The 17,995-nt window shown below is 48.6% G+C and overlaps 1 protein-coding gene across 10 annotated transcripts in view; it reads right to left on the reverse strand.

The window, feature by feature from the left end:
* RALGAPB (Ral GTPase activating protein non-catalytic subunit beta) overlaps positions 1-17,995 on the reverse strand; it is a 233,060-nt gene that overhangs the window by 177,322 nt on the left and 37,743 nt on the right. For all 10 annotated transcript variants that reach the window (XM_059733294.1, XM_059733297.1, XM_059733290.1 and 7 more), the window contains 2 exons: positions 4,543-4,706; positions 3,568-3,754 (listed from right to left, as the gene is read on the reverse strand). In XM_059733294.1, coding sequence (XP_059589277.1) covers positions 3,568-3,754; positions 4,543-4,706 — 351 coding nt within the window. The remainder of the gene's footprint in view (positions 1-3,567; positions 3,755-4,542; positions 4,707-17,995) is intronic.

Raw genomic sequence — 17,995 nt, forward strand, 5'->3', positions numbered from 1 at the left:
ATAGGTTGCAGATACAGGCAGACCTGAACAGGATAGAGAATTGGAGGGCAACCAAATGAATTCTACACTCAGAAGTGTAAAGGTGCTCCATCTGGGGGCAAACAATCCCCAACATACCTATAAGCTTGGTGGCGACAATCTGACTTGCACCACGGCCGAAAGGGACCTAGGGGTAGTGATCGACCATCACATGAACATAAGCCGTTTCCCCTGCTGGCCACAGCATCGCACAACATGCTGACACGCATTAACCACTGCATCTCACGCAAAACTAAAGGAAGTGATACTCCTACTGTACTCCGCACTGGTGAGACCGCAGTTGGAGTACTGCGTCCAGTTCTGGGTAGTGCATTTCAACGATGTAGAAAAACTTGAGAGAGGGTCCAGAGAAGAGCCATCAGGGACTTGCAAGGCAAGCCATATGAGGAGAGGCTGAGGGACTTGGGCCTCTTCAGCCTACAGAAGAGAAGGCTGAGGGGGAGACTTAGTAGCAGCTTACCGCTACATCAGGGGACTACATCAAGAACTCGGTGAACATCTGTTCACAGGGGCACCCCTGGGGAAGACCAGGAGCAATGGATACAAACTCCTGGAAGGCTGCTTCAGGCTCAATTCCAGAAAACCTCCTTCACAGTCAGGGTGTCCAGACTGTGGAATAAACTCTCTCCAGTGGTGGTACAGTCACCTACCCTGGAAATCTTCAAAAGGAGACTGGATAGTCACCTTGCTGGGGTAACTTGACCTGTTTTCTTTTCCTGCCTAGTGCAGGGGGACTGGACCCAATGATCTACAAGGTCCCTTACAGCCCCTAACAATCTATGAATCTATGAGGCACAGGCAACACTGGATGCCAGGCAGCCGGGGCTCTGCCAGGAGGGCCCTAAGCACCCTGACAGCTGCCGCTGCTGCTACAGGGGACCTGTGGGCCGTGCAGGGAGCTCGTCAGATCTGGGGGGAGGGGGGCAATCGCTGAGCTGTGAGGGGGGAGGGAGCTACGCCCTGCAGGGATCAGGAGACCTACCCCTCCTGAGCAACCCCCCTCCATCCCCCCACAATCCACCCACAAAACCCCACACCCACATACCCAGCCACAAACCCCAACCACTACAAACCTCACCCCCACAAGCTGCATCCACCCACAAACCCCCTTAACCACCCCTCACACCCCTTCCCTCCCCAAACCCCACATCCCCCCCAAATCTCACACCCTGCATGCCCAGCCAGCCACACAGGATGGGACAGGACCTGCTAGCGGGAGCTGCAGCTCCAGGGACAATTGCCACACTGCAGTCCTGTCCCATGCCTACACCAGTTCTGGGACATGCGGCCCCAGCCTGGAAGGTGCTCTTGGTTCCAGGAGTCACTTGAAGGGTGTGATGGGCTGGGGGGGAGGGGTGGAGGTGGCAGCAGGGATGAGAGAGAGATGGGGGTTGGGAGTGGGGGAGCGCTCCAGGTACAAGAGGCCTCCAGAGTCAGGCTGGCCCCCCTAGAGCAGCCTGTGCCAAGGGAGGCCAGCCTGCTGCTGAAAGGGAAAGGGCCCAGTTCAGTCCCTAATCTCCAGTCGACAGCTTCCCAAGAACAACATGGAGCAGGGAGTGGAACAGCTGCAGGTCAGGAGTGAGGGGACTGGGGGCGTTCTGAGGATTGAGAGTGAGGGGCAAGGACAAGGGCAGGGCACTGGCATATCACTGCTGCTCAGTGCCGCACATCCCGGTGAGCAAAGGGGGTAGAGGCAACTCTGATTTTTCTATGACAAGAAAACAAAGTGTACAGATATTTAGAATAGATTTTATTACAATGGTAGAGGTACTGGTAGACTTCCAAACTGTTTTAAATGTGTAAATCTATAATAAAACATTGCCCAACTGATCTCCCTATATATAGAGTGGCATTTCATTTTAATAGCAGAAGATAATGGATTTGGGATATTTTAATGAGAGTTTGGGCTTTTTATCACATAATTTGCAATTTTTAAATAGGGAACACCAGGATCTCTGCTGGTGAAACCGTGGTGAGACCAGGGCAGAGGAGCCTGTCCAGGGCCAGCACTGGGTACCCAGCTGGAGGGCAGATAAGGCGACTGACCTCTTAGCCATTTGCAGCCAAGGGGACACAGTTTGACAGTTCAAAGCAGGCCACTGCAAGGAGCACATCTTCTGAGCTATAGCTGCCTAGAAGGCAGAGCGGGGGCACCAGAAGACATGACAGTAATGCTGCCCAATGGCCAACTGTGCAGCCACGGCCCACTGGCAGCAGGCCCAGAGGTGCCGGAGGCTTTGCTACAGTACCCATACCACAGCCTAGGCATCCATGCAGTCCCTGTCCAGGTCTGGTAGGCATGCAGCCATGGGGCCACAAGTCCAAGAGTGGAGATGCTGTCATAAATGGCAGCAGATCCCAGCCAGGCAGCAGCCCCACTGCCAGACTGCTGCAGTGGGTAGAGGGTGCGCAAAGGCACTCCATGTTAGGGCTGCTTCAGTAGTCCAGCTGGCACAAGTGGTAGTGTCCCCAGATACCAACTGGCTAAAATCCCTGGCACAAATTTGTGCTGCTCGTTTGAACTGCTGCAAGCGCACATGCCTGTATGCGTGGACATACCCATAGAGCCTTTCCAAGGGTCAGATTGGGCCCTTGATCCCAGGGGCCCAGTCCCACCCCTTCCTGCTAGGACTGGGTCCCAGGGGCGCAGCCCCACCTCCTACCAGTCCCCCACACCAGGATTAGGTCCTGGGGCCCAGCACCACTCAAACCCAGTTCTGCCTTGCTGGGATCAGGCACTGGATCTAGCATGCAGGACCCAGGGCTCCCCATGGCTCGAGATTTAGCAGCAGGGGTGTTGCACCACCACTTGCCCACCACCCAATTTCTGGATCCCTGTAGGCAGTCCAGCAAGCAAACCAGATGACATGGCACCATGGGCTAAATCTGGCCTATGGGGCGGTGGTTAAACATTCCTGGTATGCCCAATTGTAGGAAATAAAAGATGCCACAAATGCATATGAAGAGAAATAGTATAACTTGAAAAACTCTAGACCTAGTCTTGTTTATTTTAATGAGAACCCATACAGCAGAAATATTCCTTGATTTAAACTGAAAGATACTATAAATGATAAAAAGCCATGATGATGGACAGAAAGCTACATAAAATTATAAAGTGTTAAATACCAACAGGGGCATACTGAGATTACAAAAGCCACAAAAAAACAGAGGCAATAACAATATATTTAATTGTTCACTTGTGAAATGCTGACATTTATTAAATGTTTGGACATTAAACAACAAGTCAAAAAAGCTATTTTTGTAGGCATTTGCTTTGCTCACTCAAAGTTTTTGGATGACATTCATTATTCAAATGTGTTACTGACTGGAAAAGAGTGATCAACCCTATGAGAACTACACCTCTATGAATTAATGAACATGCAATTATTCATCAACTATGGAATATATTTGTCTTCTTAAGTGTATTCCACAAATGAACAGAACATGCAAATATGAAACACTTCATTATTAAGGAAACCTGACCAAACAGGTTTTCTCAGTATAGGTTTATCGTCAGGTTCCACCTACCTGGATGTAAGGGCGCAGATAACCTTGCTCCACTGTTCCACCACAGCTGGATGATGGCGCCAGTTGGCTACCATCTCCTTGGCAGTTTTCCAATAAGGTGGTGTTGGAAAGCACCGAGCACAAGCTAGCAACCACACTTCAAAAAGCACACCAATCAACTTCTCAGCCAGATTCTCAGCAATGCCACCTTATGCAAAAATAAAAGAAACCTTTAGAAACATTTAACACTGTGCATCTCTTTCAGCTATTTCCCCTGGTGAACCTTTTGGACTTAAAGGGCTCACATTTGTGTTAATGCTCATGCTTTGAATGTTTAAATTCCAGATTCTAAATTTAGTTTATTATACAGATGATCAAACTTATTTTTGTTTACAAAAGTGCTGTTCCTTTACTTGTTACATAGACATTCAAGGCTTCTAAGAGCCCCAATATTGTAAATGTCAATGTAAAGCCCAGCCAAAGAGGTTGTTAAAATCCTTTTACTGTAACAGCAGAGAAACAGGCAACTGAGTTAATTAGTATATCATCACAGCAAGCCAGCCCACATCTCTCTTATGCAACATTACTGGCAATGTGCTTAAGTTTATAGTTGGGTGTGTATGGCTCTGGTGTTGTCTTCACTTTTGTCTATACAGCCACTGGAAACAAAGAATACATGAGATTCAGTTCTTTGCTTGGTCACACAAAGAAAGATGACAGAAACACAGCATACCAAAACTAATCTGAGTTTATACATGGATAGATAGTCAGCTGGGAATGCATACAGGACAAAAAAAAATTGTTTGTAGGCTCAGTTCCAAGCCAATCAACATTGGTAGTCTCCTCTTTAATTCAGGGTACAGCTACCAGAAAAAAAATAGGCTGATGTTCCTATATTGCCACTGGTACTTTGAGTAGTTTTTCAAACAGATGACAACTACAGAGAAAGCTAAAATCCTGTATGTGTAGAAAAGCAAATGAAAGCTAGACACAAACCTTGCACAGTTGGAGCTGCCAGCAGGGTGTCATTAATCTGTAGAAGAAATAATAATAAAATCTCCCAGGTTTCTCGGGCCATGATGCTTGATTCACGAGCCAGTTTCTGGACAGCTTTCAAAACCTGCAGGCACAGCCTCATCTGAATGGACCCTGGGTCTGCCCTACAAGAGAAAAAAATACCCCTACTTCAAGCCTCTTAACAAGAAATCAGTAGTACTGCAGTCACAAAGCACTGTACAAATCACTGTTGTAACATACTGTTCTGATTACAAATTAACAACATCCTTTTAGGTTCAATATTTGTGTATGTGTGGGGGGCTTTTTTCCAGAATGTAAGTCAATAATTATCGATAAAATCTTGATCTGCTATTGCCCTTACAAATTCCCACAGAAGCAACAAATAATCAAGGAAAGAACTTAAACGTTTAAATGCGCTGAACACACTACAATAAAAATTGCAACAGGAAACATTTCTGACTTGGTATCTTTATTGCATGTACAAAAATACTTCAAGTACAGTAAAATCTCTGTTATCCACCATCCTCAGGGTAAGGAAATTTCCAGTTGTATAAAAACTCTGGTTATCTGAAATAACCCAGGGTTGGGGGGCAGGCAGCCACATGCAGAGCTGCAGCAGCTACAGGGTACAGCGTGGAGCGGTGGAAGCATGGCAGAGCAGCGCTCAGCAGAGGGAAGCGTGGAGCAGCAGCAGTGCAAACCACCACATGCGAGCTCTCTCCTGCCCCCCTACATCCGGTTAGCAAAGTGTATGGGGGGAGGGCACAGTGGCAGTGGCCACACGCAGAGCAGTGACAACGCAGGGTGGTGGGTAGCAGCAGCTGCCACCATGTGCATGCTTTCCCCTGCACCCCTATGTTGCCTCCACATCTTCCCTTACAGCTGCTCCTAATCCACTTGGTGTCTGTCAAACAAAAAGAAAAAAAAAATCTCAATTTAAAATTGCTCCCTGCCTCAGGGACTTTGCAGGGGGGGTGCACGGCATAGATTAAGGCCCCAGTAGCGAGAGAGGGAAGTGAAGCTGGCACTGCACAGCTGGGGCAGGGAGGGTTACAGGACGGAACTGCAGCTCACCCGGGGGGTGTGGGGAGGGGAGACAGCCCCTGCCATTGTATGCACCCCAGGAGGGCATAGTCTGCTCCTCAGATCTCTGCACGGACAAGGGCAGGCTGTTGCTAGGCTCTTCCCGACAGGGGTTCTAGTGCAGGGCCAGGCAGCAGAGGTTCTGGGAGGCGAGCTACAGTGAATTTTGGAGTGGCTGCAGCCTGCCTCATAGCCCCCCTCCCAGCTCCGCCGCTGCCCGCCCTGAGCACAGCCCCAGCCCGAACCCTCCACCAGTAAGAGCCCAGCACGGCAGCAGCAGCCCGCTCTCACCCCATGTGCAGATCCAAGGGGCACATGCCCCCTATGCCCTCCCAGAGTGTGTGCAGCAGCGTGAGCCCCGCCCCATACCGCCCAGATGAGCAGCTTGCAGCTCCATCCCATGCCCCATCCCAGCTGTGCAGCGCTTGCCCCTGCCCCAGCGCCAAGCCTATTCCCTTCCCTTACCACAGGGGCCTCAATCTGCTCCCCCCCACCCCATACCCCTTCCCCCACAACAGACTTACCAGCTGGACACTGCTCTCCATGCTGACAGACTGCATTCTTGGCCACCTGCATGCCACACTGTGGCTAAAGGCATGCACAGGGCATTTATCTGCAACATTTATCAGCCAAAAAAAGCCAACTGCCAATAATGTCAATTTCCCTTATATCGGTGCCTATGTGATATGGGACTGATGTATCGGTGCACCTCTAGCTACTTGTTTTAAACTTGTCTTCTATTAATTTCAGTGGGTGCCCCTAACTCTTATTCTGGGACTCTACAAGTAACAGTCCCATGTTTATTTTATCCATAGCCTTCATGATATAGTAGACTTTTTATATGCCCCTACCTCAGTCTTCTCCTTTCCAAACCGAAGTCCTAGCCTTTTCAGTCACTTCTGATACAGCAGCTACTCCATATCCCTGATTATCTCTGTTGTCCTTTCTTATACTTCCTCTAATTCCACTATATCCTTTTTAAGATATGGAGACCAGAACTGCATAGTGTTCAAGGTCTCTTTTCTGAGTTGCAATAGCTAGGTCAGAGCACAGCATTGTGTACATATAGCTGAGGTTATTCCCGCTTCCTTCCTCTCCCCCTTCCTCATGCATTACTTTGAACTTGTTAACACTTAAACTCATTTGCCACTTTCTTGCCCATTCACTTTCGAAAGATCTTTGTGCAGCTCTTCACGATCAGTTTGAGATGCGGCTAACCAGTATAACTTAGTACCCTCTGAAAATTCTGACCTGGAAAAGGGACTGCACACAGTGAAATTTCATTTATGAAAATAAGCAAAACCAGATCCCCAAAGGCCCCAACTACTGACTTTTCTTCACCTTGAAAAAGGACCATTTAATGCTAGCCACCATTTCCTATCTTTTAACCATCTTGTGACCCAGAAAAGGACTATGGCAAGTCAGCTTCTTTTTCCCTTAAAAGGAGCCTCTGGTGAGGGGTCTTGTCAAAAGGTTTTTTGAAACTAAAAATATAGGACAACTGATTCTCCCTTGTCCATTAACAACCTCAAAAAATTCTACCACGTTGATAAAGTGGGATTTCCCTTTACAAAAACCATAATCACTCAGTCCCTAACAAATAAAAGATTATCCCAAATTTAAAATGGCCCCCTAATAGTTATATTCTATACCTGGAAAATATTTAAATTATCATACTTTTCCAGGTATAGAACCTAATTGTTGGAGGATCATCTATTCATCATCCCTCCCTTCACCCCCAATTACTGCAGATAGTGAGGGGGATAGATACTGATGGGACACTAATAAGGCAGTTGGGGATAAGACACTGAGAAGGGCACGTGGTAAGAGAAGCAGTAATAGGGCAGGCAGTGAAGGAGGCAGTAAGGGAACAGACAGTAGGAGGGCACTCAGTGTGGAGGTAGTAGGGGGACCGCACAATTTGTCCCCTGCTGCCTCTCTCCTTCCCCCCCAGCCTCAGGCTCCCCTGTTCCCCCTCTTTCAGGCTGCTTCCGGACCGCACCATCACAGGTCCCCACCCCTCCTTCTCCTACAAAAAGTCTCCATCCTGTTCCGTTGCCTTTGCTATGGCACCAGCAGATTCTGCCTCCACTGCAGCCTGGGGCACTGAGCATGGTTCCAGCCCAGGTCCATAGCAGCAGTGCAGAGACAGCATTACTGCTATGGTGCTGTGCTGCAGGCTACAGTGAGGACAGAGCCTGCCGGCACCAGAGCAAAGGTAAAGGGAAGCACAACTGTGGGAGAGAAGGGAAGAAAGAAGCAGCACGGGGGAAAGACTGGGTGCAGTGGGGGCCCAAGGCTGCAGGGGACAAGCAGACACAGGGCAGGGAGAAGCTGGCACTCCCTGACCTGGGGTTGGGGCTGGAGCTGCAGCCACATCACCCACCTGCACCCTCCCCTGCTGTCATCTCATACTCAGTTTTAAGATGAGGGGCTTCCCCCCTCCCCAGGTTACATGGGGAAAAAGCTAGAGTCTTTTAATCGAATAAATATGGTATTTATCCACATGTTTGATGGTTGTACTATTATAGATTCTGCAAACTTGCTATGGATAGAGGTGAGATGCACTTGTCTGTAGCTTCCTGGATCACTTCTGGAGCCCTTCTGAAAATGAGGTGCATCTCACCTCTATCCAGTAGGTTATATACTATCGCCTTTTTGATGCTCTCCGCTAACATTCTGGTACCTTTCTGGTTTAAGTAGAGCCCATCCCTCTTGTACAGGCTCTTCCTTTCCACAGTTGATAACAAACTTAAACCTTGTCCTTTCTACACCAGCTCAACAGCTTGTTGAAACTGCAGTTCTGCCCATCTCCCTGACTGGAACTCCCTGTACAGAATTGGAAGCACTTTAGAGAAGGCAGGTAAGTAATAAAGGGAACACACGCCATCAAGGCTCAGGGGCACCAAGAGCCCCCTTTGGGGAACTTAAAATGTCTTTATACAAATGCCAGGAGTATGGGGAACAAGCAGGAGGAGCTCGCACTCTTGCTTGCTAGCACCCAGTATGACCTAGTCAGACTAACCGAGACATGGTGGGATTCTACACACAACTGGGCAGTAGACATCCAGATGTATAGGTTGTATAGGTGTGACAGAGTGGGGAAAAAAGGTGGGGGGGTAGCACTCTATGTTAAGGAGCAGTATATGCCTTCCACCATTAAGACGGTGGTGGAGGAGAGGAACACCGAGGCATTGTGGGTCAGGATCCGGGGGGGGCCAGGGGAAAAGGACTTGGTTGTGGGGGTCTACTACAGGCCTCCTCATCAGGATCAAGAGCTAGACAATGTATTCTCCGGGCAGCTAGCAGACGCCACATAGGCAAAGGAGGCAGTGGTCATGGGAGATCTAAAACTACCCAGATATCTGCTGGGAGGAGAAGACAGCCAAAACAAGCCGCTCATGGAGGTTCTTACACTGTGTGCAGGACCTCCACCTAACCCAGGTGGTGTCTAGTCCCACCAAGGATAGCGCCTTGCTTGACCTGGTCTTAGCAACAGGGGATGATCTCATGGGGAACATGCGAGTTCATGGTAGCCTGGGAGATAGTGACCATCACTTGGTCGAGTTCACTATCCAGCAAAGGGTGGGTAAAGTAACTAGTGGGGCTAAGGTGCTGGACTTCAGAAGGGCGAACTTCAGCAAGCTTAGAAGGCTAGTTAGTGAGGGGATGCAACTCAAGAACATAGAGCATATGGGGGTCCAGGAGGGTTGGAGGTATCTCAAGGGAGTGATCCTTGGGGCTCAAAAGGAGTCTATCCCATTACGTAGGAAGGGAGGTAAGGGGGCAAAAAAGCTCCCTTGGCTGAACCGGGAACTCCAGGAGAGTCTGGGGGCAAAGAAAGAGATGTATAGGCAATGGAAGCAGGGAGCAGCCACCAAGGAGGAATATAATCGCCCTGGCACGCTATTGCAGGGAATCAGTTAGACAGGCCAAGGCGGGGCTTGAGCTCAGGCTGGCTTCAACAATCAAGGACAATAAAAAGTCCTTCTTCAGGTATATAGCAGGCAAAAGGAAAGTTCAGAGCAACATAGGGCCCCTGCAGGACAAATCAGGACAGTTGGTGGTTAACACAGGGGGAAAAAGCAGAGCTCTTCGATGAGTTCTTCACTTCAGTATTTCTACCGACCAAGCCAATTCCCCCAGCTCGATCGCTGACGGATGTCCACGTGGCACCAGTCCACCTACAGTTAGTTCTGAAATAGTTAAGGAGCTCCTGGAGGAGCTGGATGTGTACAAGTCAGCAGGCCTGGATGACCTCCATCCAGGCTGCACTCATTGGTCAGTGTCATAGCTGAGCCACTGGCACAGCTGTTCGAGCACTCATGGTGCTCCGGCCAGGTCCCTGAGGAGTGGAGAAGGGCCAATGTGGTGCCCATTTTCAAGAAAGGGAGAAGGGATGAGCTGGGTAACTTTAGACCAGTCAGTCTTACTTCTATTCCTGGGAAAATGCTAAAGAAAATAATCAAAGAACACATTTGTGCCGGCCCAGCAGGGGAAACGATGCTGAGGGGAAACCACCAGAGGTCTGTCACAGGTAAATCCTGCCTGACAAACCTTGTAGCCTTCTATGACCAGGTCACACACTGCCTGGACACGGGAGCTGAGGCTGATGTCATCGTCCTGGACTTTAGGAAGGCCTTCAACACAGTTTCGCACCCTATCCTCACTGGGAAGCTAGCGGACTGCGGAGTGGACGCCTACACGGTCAGGTGGGTGGTCAACTGGCTTAGGGACCGCACCCAGAGAGTGGTGGTGGATGGTTCCTTCTTGGCCTGGAGGGAGGTGGGCAGTGGGGTCCCGCAGGGTTCGGTCCTCAGACCAATATTATTCAATATCTTCATCAGTGATTTGGACGAGGGCGTGGAGAACAGCCTCTCCAAGTTCGCTGATGATACCAAGTTATGGGGCAAAGTTAGTACACAGGAGGGCAGGGAGCAGATTCAGGCTGACCTGGACAGGTTGGATCAATGGGCAGAGAGAAATAGGATGCAATTTAATAAAGATAAATGTAAGGTACTCCACCTGGGAAGGAGGAATCCCCAGCACACTTATAGGTTAGCAAGTGTCCTTCTTAGCAGCTTGGAGGCAGAGAGGGATCTTGGAGTCATAACTGACTCCAAGATGAACATGAGCCGGCAGTGTAACGAGGCCATCAACAAGACCAATCGCATCTTGTCGTGCATTAGCAGGTGCATGACTAATACAACAAAGGAGGTGATGCTTCCCCTCTATGCGGCACTGGTCAGGCCGCAGTTGGAGTACTGTGTCCAGTTTTGGACACCGCACTTCAAGAGGGACGCGGGGAATCTCGAGAGGGTCCAGAGGAGGGCCACTCGCATGATTAGTGGCCTTCGTGATAGACCCTGCGGGGGGAGGTTGAGAGAGCCGAACCTCTTCAGCCTTCACAAGAGATGGCTGAGGGGAGATCTTGTGGCCGCCTATAAATTTATTAGGGGAGGTCAACGGGAAATAGGGGAAGCGCTGTTTACTAAGGCACCCCAGAGAGTGACTAGGAACAACGGGTGTAAACTAGTTGAGAGTGGATTTAGGTTAGATATTAGGAAAAAAATTTTCATGGTAAGGGTGGCCAGGATCTGGAATGGGCTTCCAAGGGAGGTGGTGCTATCACCTAGCTTGGAGGTCTTCAAGAGGAGGCTAGACAGTCACCTGGCTGGGGTCATCTGACCTCGGTTCTCTTTCCTGCCAGGGGCAGGGGGTCGGACACAACGATCCATTGTGGTCCCTTCCGACTCTACAATCTATGAATCTATAAGGTTCCCATGGAGGTCCTGAACTCTAGTCTCCTCTGTAGCAGCCTAAATTTAGACAGTGGGACCTCTCTCCTATACTTTCTTATGTCACTGCTGCCACCACAGAGCATGGCACACTAGCTCCTCATCTGCACTTCTAGCAATTCAGTCTACACACTTCCGAGGTGAAGGAACTAGGAACGTTCACATTGAGAAAAAGGTGCTTAAGAGGGGACATGATAGCAGTCTTCAAATACTCAAAGGGCTGAAATAAAGAAAAGGGAAAGCACCTTTTCTCTCCTGCTGAGGAAAGGAGAATGCAGACCGAGGCCGGAAGTTGCAGCAAAGTAAATTTAGATTGGATATCTGGAAAAATATCTTCACACTGTAAGACTAGAGAGGCAGTGGAAAAAACTGCATAGGGAAGTTGTGGACTCTTCATCGCTGGACGTGTTCAAGAAAGAGGTTGAGAGGTTGGACAGCTGTTGGCCGGGGATGATCTAGGTGCAGTTGTTCAACCATGGGTATTGCCCATGCTTCTGGGCTTTGTTGCTGCTCATTCCCCACCCCTCTCCCTTTTTTTTCTGTTGTGCGTCTCAGGGTGCTTTTAAGCATCCCCAAAGGTATTGGATGTTGGCTACAGCTAAGGCTGGGGACTTCAGCTGAGGTATGCCAATCCTTTTGCTAGAAGTTCCTGGCAAGAAGGTATTGCCCTTAACCTGGGGTCAGATCAGTCACCATAATTGGGGTCAGAAAGGAATTTTACCTCATGGTCAGATTAGTATGAGTCATGGGGGTTTTTACCTTCCTCTGCAGTGGAGGGCATAGCCCCCTACCTGAGACCTCTTGAGCGTATACTGACAACATTTTATAAAAGCAGGAAACTGGCTGCCATGGATCCCCACTGCTTTACCTGTGCCAGATTAAAGTGTTAGGTCTATGTTGAGTCACAGCTGAGAGTAGTCTTACACATAATTACACATAAACTGGTTTAAGTCATCAGAAACTGGTTTAAACTTGTAACAGAATCAAAGTTCAGGGCACTTAAACCAGTGGTTCTCAACGTTTTTTGTACCAGGACCCATCCATAAACATCAAAGGGTAGTCCTGACCCAGTGACCCTCACTCCCAACCTGCTGCCCCCAGGGGAAGAGAGGAAAGGAAGAGACCCCCTCCCCACACTTTGCCTCAGTGTGTTGGCCTGACCAGCTACTGGCCACACCCCCTGCCCCTCTGCTGGAGCCAACGAGCAAGGGGAAAAGCCAGGCAGGGGCTCCTTCACCCCTGCCAGACAGACCCTGCCTGGGGTTCTGTGCAGGCAGAGGGGGGGGTCTAAACCCCACTCCCTGGTTCCAGACCAGCCAGGGTTTGCCCTGGAGGGGAGGCAGCCCCTGCCACCTTTCTGCCCTCTTCCCACTCCCTGTTTGAGTTGGGGAGAAGGCAGCGCTTACCAGGGTTTTCTCCCTCAAACTGACCTGAGATTGAGGGTCACAGACACACCACAGCCTGGGGCTGGCACTCTGAGGGCAGAGGGTTTAAATCCCTTTTTCTCCTCACATAAGCATTCGAGACCCAGGCTTGGCTGTAGCCACACACCCCACTCCACTAGAGGGAGTAGCTATAGAGGGGCAAAAGCCTGGCAGGGGCTGTCCCCACCCCCAGGCAAACCCCAGCTGGGGTGCAGGGCCAAACCCCCTCCCTCCCTGCCACAGCCTGCAGGGGAAGGTAAAGGGTGGGGTGGATTATGTCACAGGGAGAAAATCTTGGTTTGTTCTTAATTCATTGTGTGGAGGAAGGGGAAGGAAAGGGAGCAGAGTTAGGAGCAGTGTATGCAAGAGAAAGGATCAATGCTGGATTAAGGCAGTGTAGGAAAAGGAACCATATTCTGCAGAGAATTGACTAGCCTTTATTTGGAAATCAACAGCTTTTTTCCCTCCATTTCTGCAGGTCACAAAAAAGACCTTATATTCAAGAAATTCCTGTGCTGCTGGGGAAAAACAACAAATACCTGCCACATGTAAACAGTGCAACAAAGAGACGTAAGGCCTGGTAGCCTGAATGAAGCAGTATTATGAAAAATGCTTCTCAGAAGGCAATAAATTTGAAAATGGCAATGTGGACATGTCCGAGCCATCTCGATCAACTTGTAAACATAATTTTTGAACCATTCTTAAGGATAAGTTAATAAACACGACCAAAGTCTAGCAAGACAACATAAATGAAGACAGCTTGGTTCATTTACATAACAAATTCTCCTTTCCATCTTGTTCAAAACAAACATTTCACCAACGCAGTTTAGTCATTTCAAACAGATTACACTCCACCCAGTTGAGCAGACATTGCTGGAAGGCTTCTGGATACAGTGTATGACAGGGACTGGCAATTATTTCAGGTGCAGGGCAACTTATTGAGTTTTGGCAAGCTGGCAAGGGCCACATGGGTAGCCATGCCCCTTGACAGGTGCCCCGCCCCTTGATCACTATCTTGTGACTAGAAGTCCCTCTCCTTGCCCCCTGAAGTACTCTTTTTAGCAGGGAGTTTTGCCATGTTAGGACCAGAAAAATACCGAATTACGTTCTAAAAATTGAATGTTCTACAACATTCATTAATTTGATTTTAAAAATATTCATAGATTGTTAGGGGCTGGAAGGGACCTTGCAGGTCATAGGGTCAAGCCCCCCCACCCCCAACTCTAGGCAGGAAGACAGCTGGGGTTAGGTGACTCTCTAGTCTCCTCTTGAAAAACCTCCAGGGTGGTGACTGCACCACCTCTTGGGGGGAGTTATTCCACAGTCTGAACACCCTGACTGTGAAGGAGTTTTTCCTGGTATTAAGCCTGAAGCAGCCTTCCAGGAGTTTGTATCCATTGGTCCTGGTCTTCCCTGGGGATGCGCTAGTGAACAGTTGTTCACTGAGCTCCTGATGCACTCCTCTGATATAGCAGTAAGCCGCTATCAAGTCCCCTCTTAGCCTTCTCTTCTTTAGGCTAAAGAGTTCCAGGTCCCTCAGCCTTTCCTTGTATGGCTTGCCTTGCAAGTCCCTGATCATATGGGTGGCTCTTTTCTGGGCCCTCTCAAGTTTTTCTACGTCCTTATTGTAGTGCACCGCCCAGAACTGGACACAGTACTCCAACCGCAGTCTCACCAGTGTTGAGTACAGCGGAAGTATCACTTCCTTAGTTTTACACGAGATGCATAGGTTGATGCATGCCAGCATGTTGCTTGCCCTGCTGACCACCACCGCACACTGATGACTCATATTCATACGATGGTCAATCATTACCCCAGGTCCCTTTTGGCTGTGGTGCAAGTCAAACTGTCACCACCGAGCCTGTATGTATATTGAGGGTGGTTTGTCCCGCATGGAGCACCTTACAGTTGGAAATGTTAAGCTTCGTCTGGTTCTGGTCTGCCCAACTCTCGAGCCTGTCCAGGTCTGCTTGTATCTGCAACCTATCTTCTAGCATGACCACACTGCCCCATAACTTGGTGTCATCCGCAAACTTGGCCAGCAAGCTTTTCACCCTCCCATCCAAAACATAGATGAGGGGCACCACTGGCCTCTTAGCAACAGGACAACACAGATCCCTTCATGAGAATTCTCTGGGTCCTACCCTGTAGCCAGCTTCCCACCCATTAAACCATCAAGCAGCTAAGCCCACAACCTTCCAGTTTTCCCACGAGGATATCATAGGATACTAGATCAAAAGCCTTTTGGAAGTCTAGATATATAACGTCTAACATCTCCTGTGTCCAGGTAGCGGTAGACCTGGCCGTAGAAGGAGATGAGATTGGCAAGACAACACCAACCAGCAACAAAGCTATGCTGACTGTCATTCAGAATCTTACTTTCTGTGAGCATATTGCACATAGATTTTTTAATGAGCTTTTCCAGGATTGTCCCTGAGATGGAAGTTAGGCTGACTGGCCTATAGTTGCCTTTTTGAATGTCTGTCCCTAGCCAGGAAATCCAATGAAGGGGGGGATTAAGTCAACTGTCACAGCATTCAGCTCTTCTGCAGAAGGTTTGAGAAATATCATATTTACTCAAATATAAGACCCTGTTTACAAGACAACCCCCTCCCAGTAATTACTTTCTATATATCCTATATATTAGAATCTAATTAATGGAAGTTTGCCTTGATTTCTCCTTCTCCTAGTTCTTCATAAGTTGGGGGGGGGGGTCAGGTGGCCCCCTTACCCTCTGCTCCCCCCCTTAGTGTCAGACCCCGCTTCCCCCGAGTGCATGGAAGTGAGGGGCAAATTTGAAAACACAAACAGATAAATTGATTTTTTAACTAAGACAAGTTTTAGCAGAGGCATTCTGCAAACATCATACCTTTAAGCAACACTTTTGTACCTATTTATATAGAGCACAATTTTTAAAAAAATACATTTTAATATTCCAAGCCAAATTAGCCAAATCAACTCCAAATCCATGAGTCATTCCAGAACCATATATGGCCCTACTACTGGCAAACATCCTCCACCCCCCATCTGGAGCTTCAGGCATTTCTAAATCCTTTGATGGGCATCATACTTGCAAGCCCAAGCATGGAGGCTTGGGGTTCAAATGCTCCCACGTTTTGCTTGCCCTCAGCCATACAGCTTCAGAAGCAAGCTAGGGAAAAGTCTCCCCTTTCCATAAAGCGGGCATAAAGTCAAGTCCTTCCCACTCCAGCAGCTAACTGGAAGGTTTACTACACATTACCTTTGCAGATACTATCCCCATGCCAGTAAACTGGTCTTCCTTTGATGCAACTAGGAAAACCACCTCAGCAATCACAGTGTTTCCAAACACTATGCTTGATCTGAGCTGAAAGACCACAAACTACACATGATATTAAACCAAAACCAAAAGGCTCATGATTTACTATCTACCTCATTGGGCTAGGCCCCAACCAAATCAATGCTGTTTAAGCCATGGTGACCCCACAGCTCAGCACTACTTAGTATGTGCATGTACTCTAGGTACCCCCCATAAAGGATACATGGACTAATTAGCATCCCCCCTTCTCCCCATGACCGGAACTGGGCTTACTTGTCAAGAGTCCCAAGAGCCTCCAAAACATTTATATGCAGATGAGGTGCAGGGCAACCTGCTCCAGCCCCACCTTACAGAGGTTGGGGCCACACTAATCATATGAGACAGACAGCGAGTACGTAACAGAGGGATTCTGGGTGGGGTCCCATTTGGTCATGTTTGCCACACATTTAAGGTTGGTGAAGAAACAGAAATAATTGGAAATGGGGACGAAAGCCACAGCTCAACTGTCAGAGCAAAGAATAAGTTGAAATGTATGCAGTGTAGTGGATCACCATGACTTGAGAGTCAGTGCCCAGGGGGACTAAGCACAAGGAGCACTACCATGTCATTCAGACAGATTGCACTAATCTATCCTTGTGGCAGGTTCTTATCGAGATTGAAAAACTGATGTGTAAAAGGCAGAGTAAGGGATCAACAGAATGTCAGGGTATAAGGAGTAGGAGGTAGGAGACCTAAAACTCAAAACAATGGCAGCTGTAGCAAGTGAACATGAGATCAGCAGGTTGGCCCACTAGGAGTGCATAGTGGGAAAACATGGAAGGGGCACTGAGAAGAGCTGGAGAGGAGCGGAGGCTACAGATAAAGACAACTTTTACTGGCAATGGAAGGCAACCAGGATCAACAATAAAGTTATGATTCCCTAAAAAGGATACTGTTTGAGATTGTGGAGGTACAAGCAATGCAGCTCACCAGCCTGATTGCTTCCTCAAACCAAAAGACTTGGGAATTTATTTACCGGGGTGGAGAAGGGTCTAAGAACTTTTGGAAGAAATATATAGAGAAACATAGCAAGGAAGAATTAAGAGGGATGAAGTTCATAGTAGGGAACAGAGTAATAGTCAAGAAAGAGTGACTGTAATTTGAATGTGCACAGATTTACTAGAGGCAGGAGACCTAGAAAGATGGAAAAGTACATTCAAAGAGCAATGTCAGTAGACAAAGTAAGGGACAAATATGGTATCTGGACAGGATCTTGGAGGGTACAAGTAGTGCTACAAGCAGGCAAGTGGAGCCCAGGTAGGTTGCTGCACCTCCTGTCAGTGATCCAGGATCAGGGCACACCAGGGTTTTATAATGTACCAAGGGCAAACAAAATAGTGCAGCAAATGTAAAAAGATGGGGCAGGGCCCCTATTTGCACACTGTCCCCTCACAGTGTACTACATATGTGAAGGGATAGGGCACAGAGGAGCAGCATAGTGTCAAGAGTCCCTAAAATGCACTGTTTGTAAGGGAGAGGAATACTTGTATCATAGTTGTCCCAAAGCCTTTGCAAATATAGTCAGACCCCCTCAAGAACAGCAAAACCCAGAGGAAGAAAGGGGGGGGGGGAGGGAGTCAGACACTCAGGTAGAAGTGACAGAAGAAACCTCACAGGAAGGTGAAACAGAGGAGAGGGGTGAACTTTCTGTGATTGATGCAGCGTAGGAGAAAAAGAGATGGAATGGAAGGGGAGGAAGGAAAAGCAAACAGCTCAGACATGGAGGCAGGGGTGGGGAAGAATGAAAACACCTACAGATAAGAGAAGTGGAGCTGTAAGGAGGGGTGCAC

The sequence above is a fragment of the Alligator mississippiensis genome, chromosome 9 (assembly GCF_030867095.1).
Source record: "Alligator mississippiensis isolate rAllMis1 chromosome 9, rAllMis1, whole genome shotgun sequence".
In the NCBI taxonomy this organism is placed as follows: domain Eukaryota; kingdom Metazoa; phylum Chordata; order Crocodylia; family Alligatoridae; genus Alligator; species Alligator mississippiensis.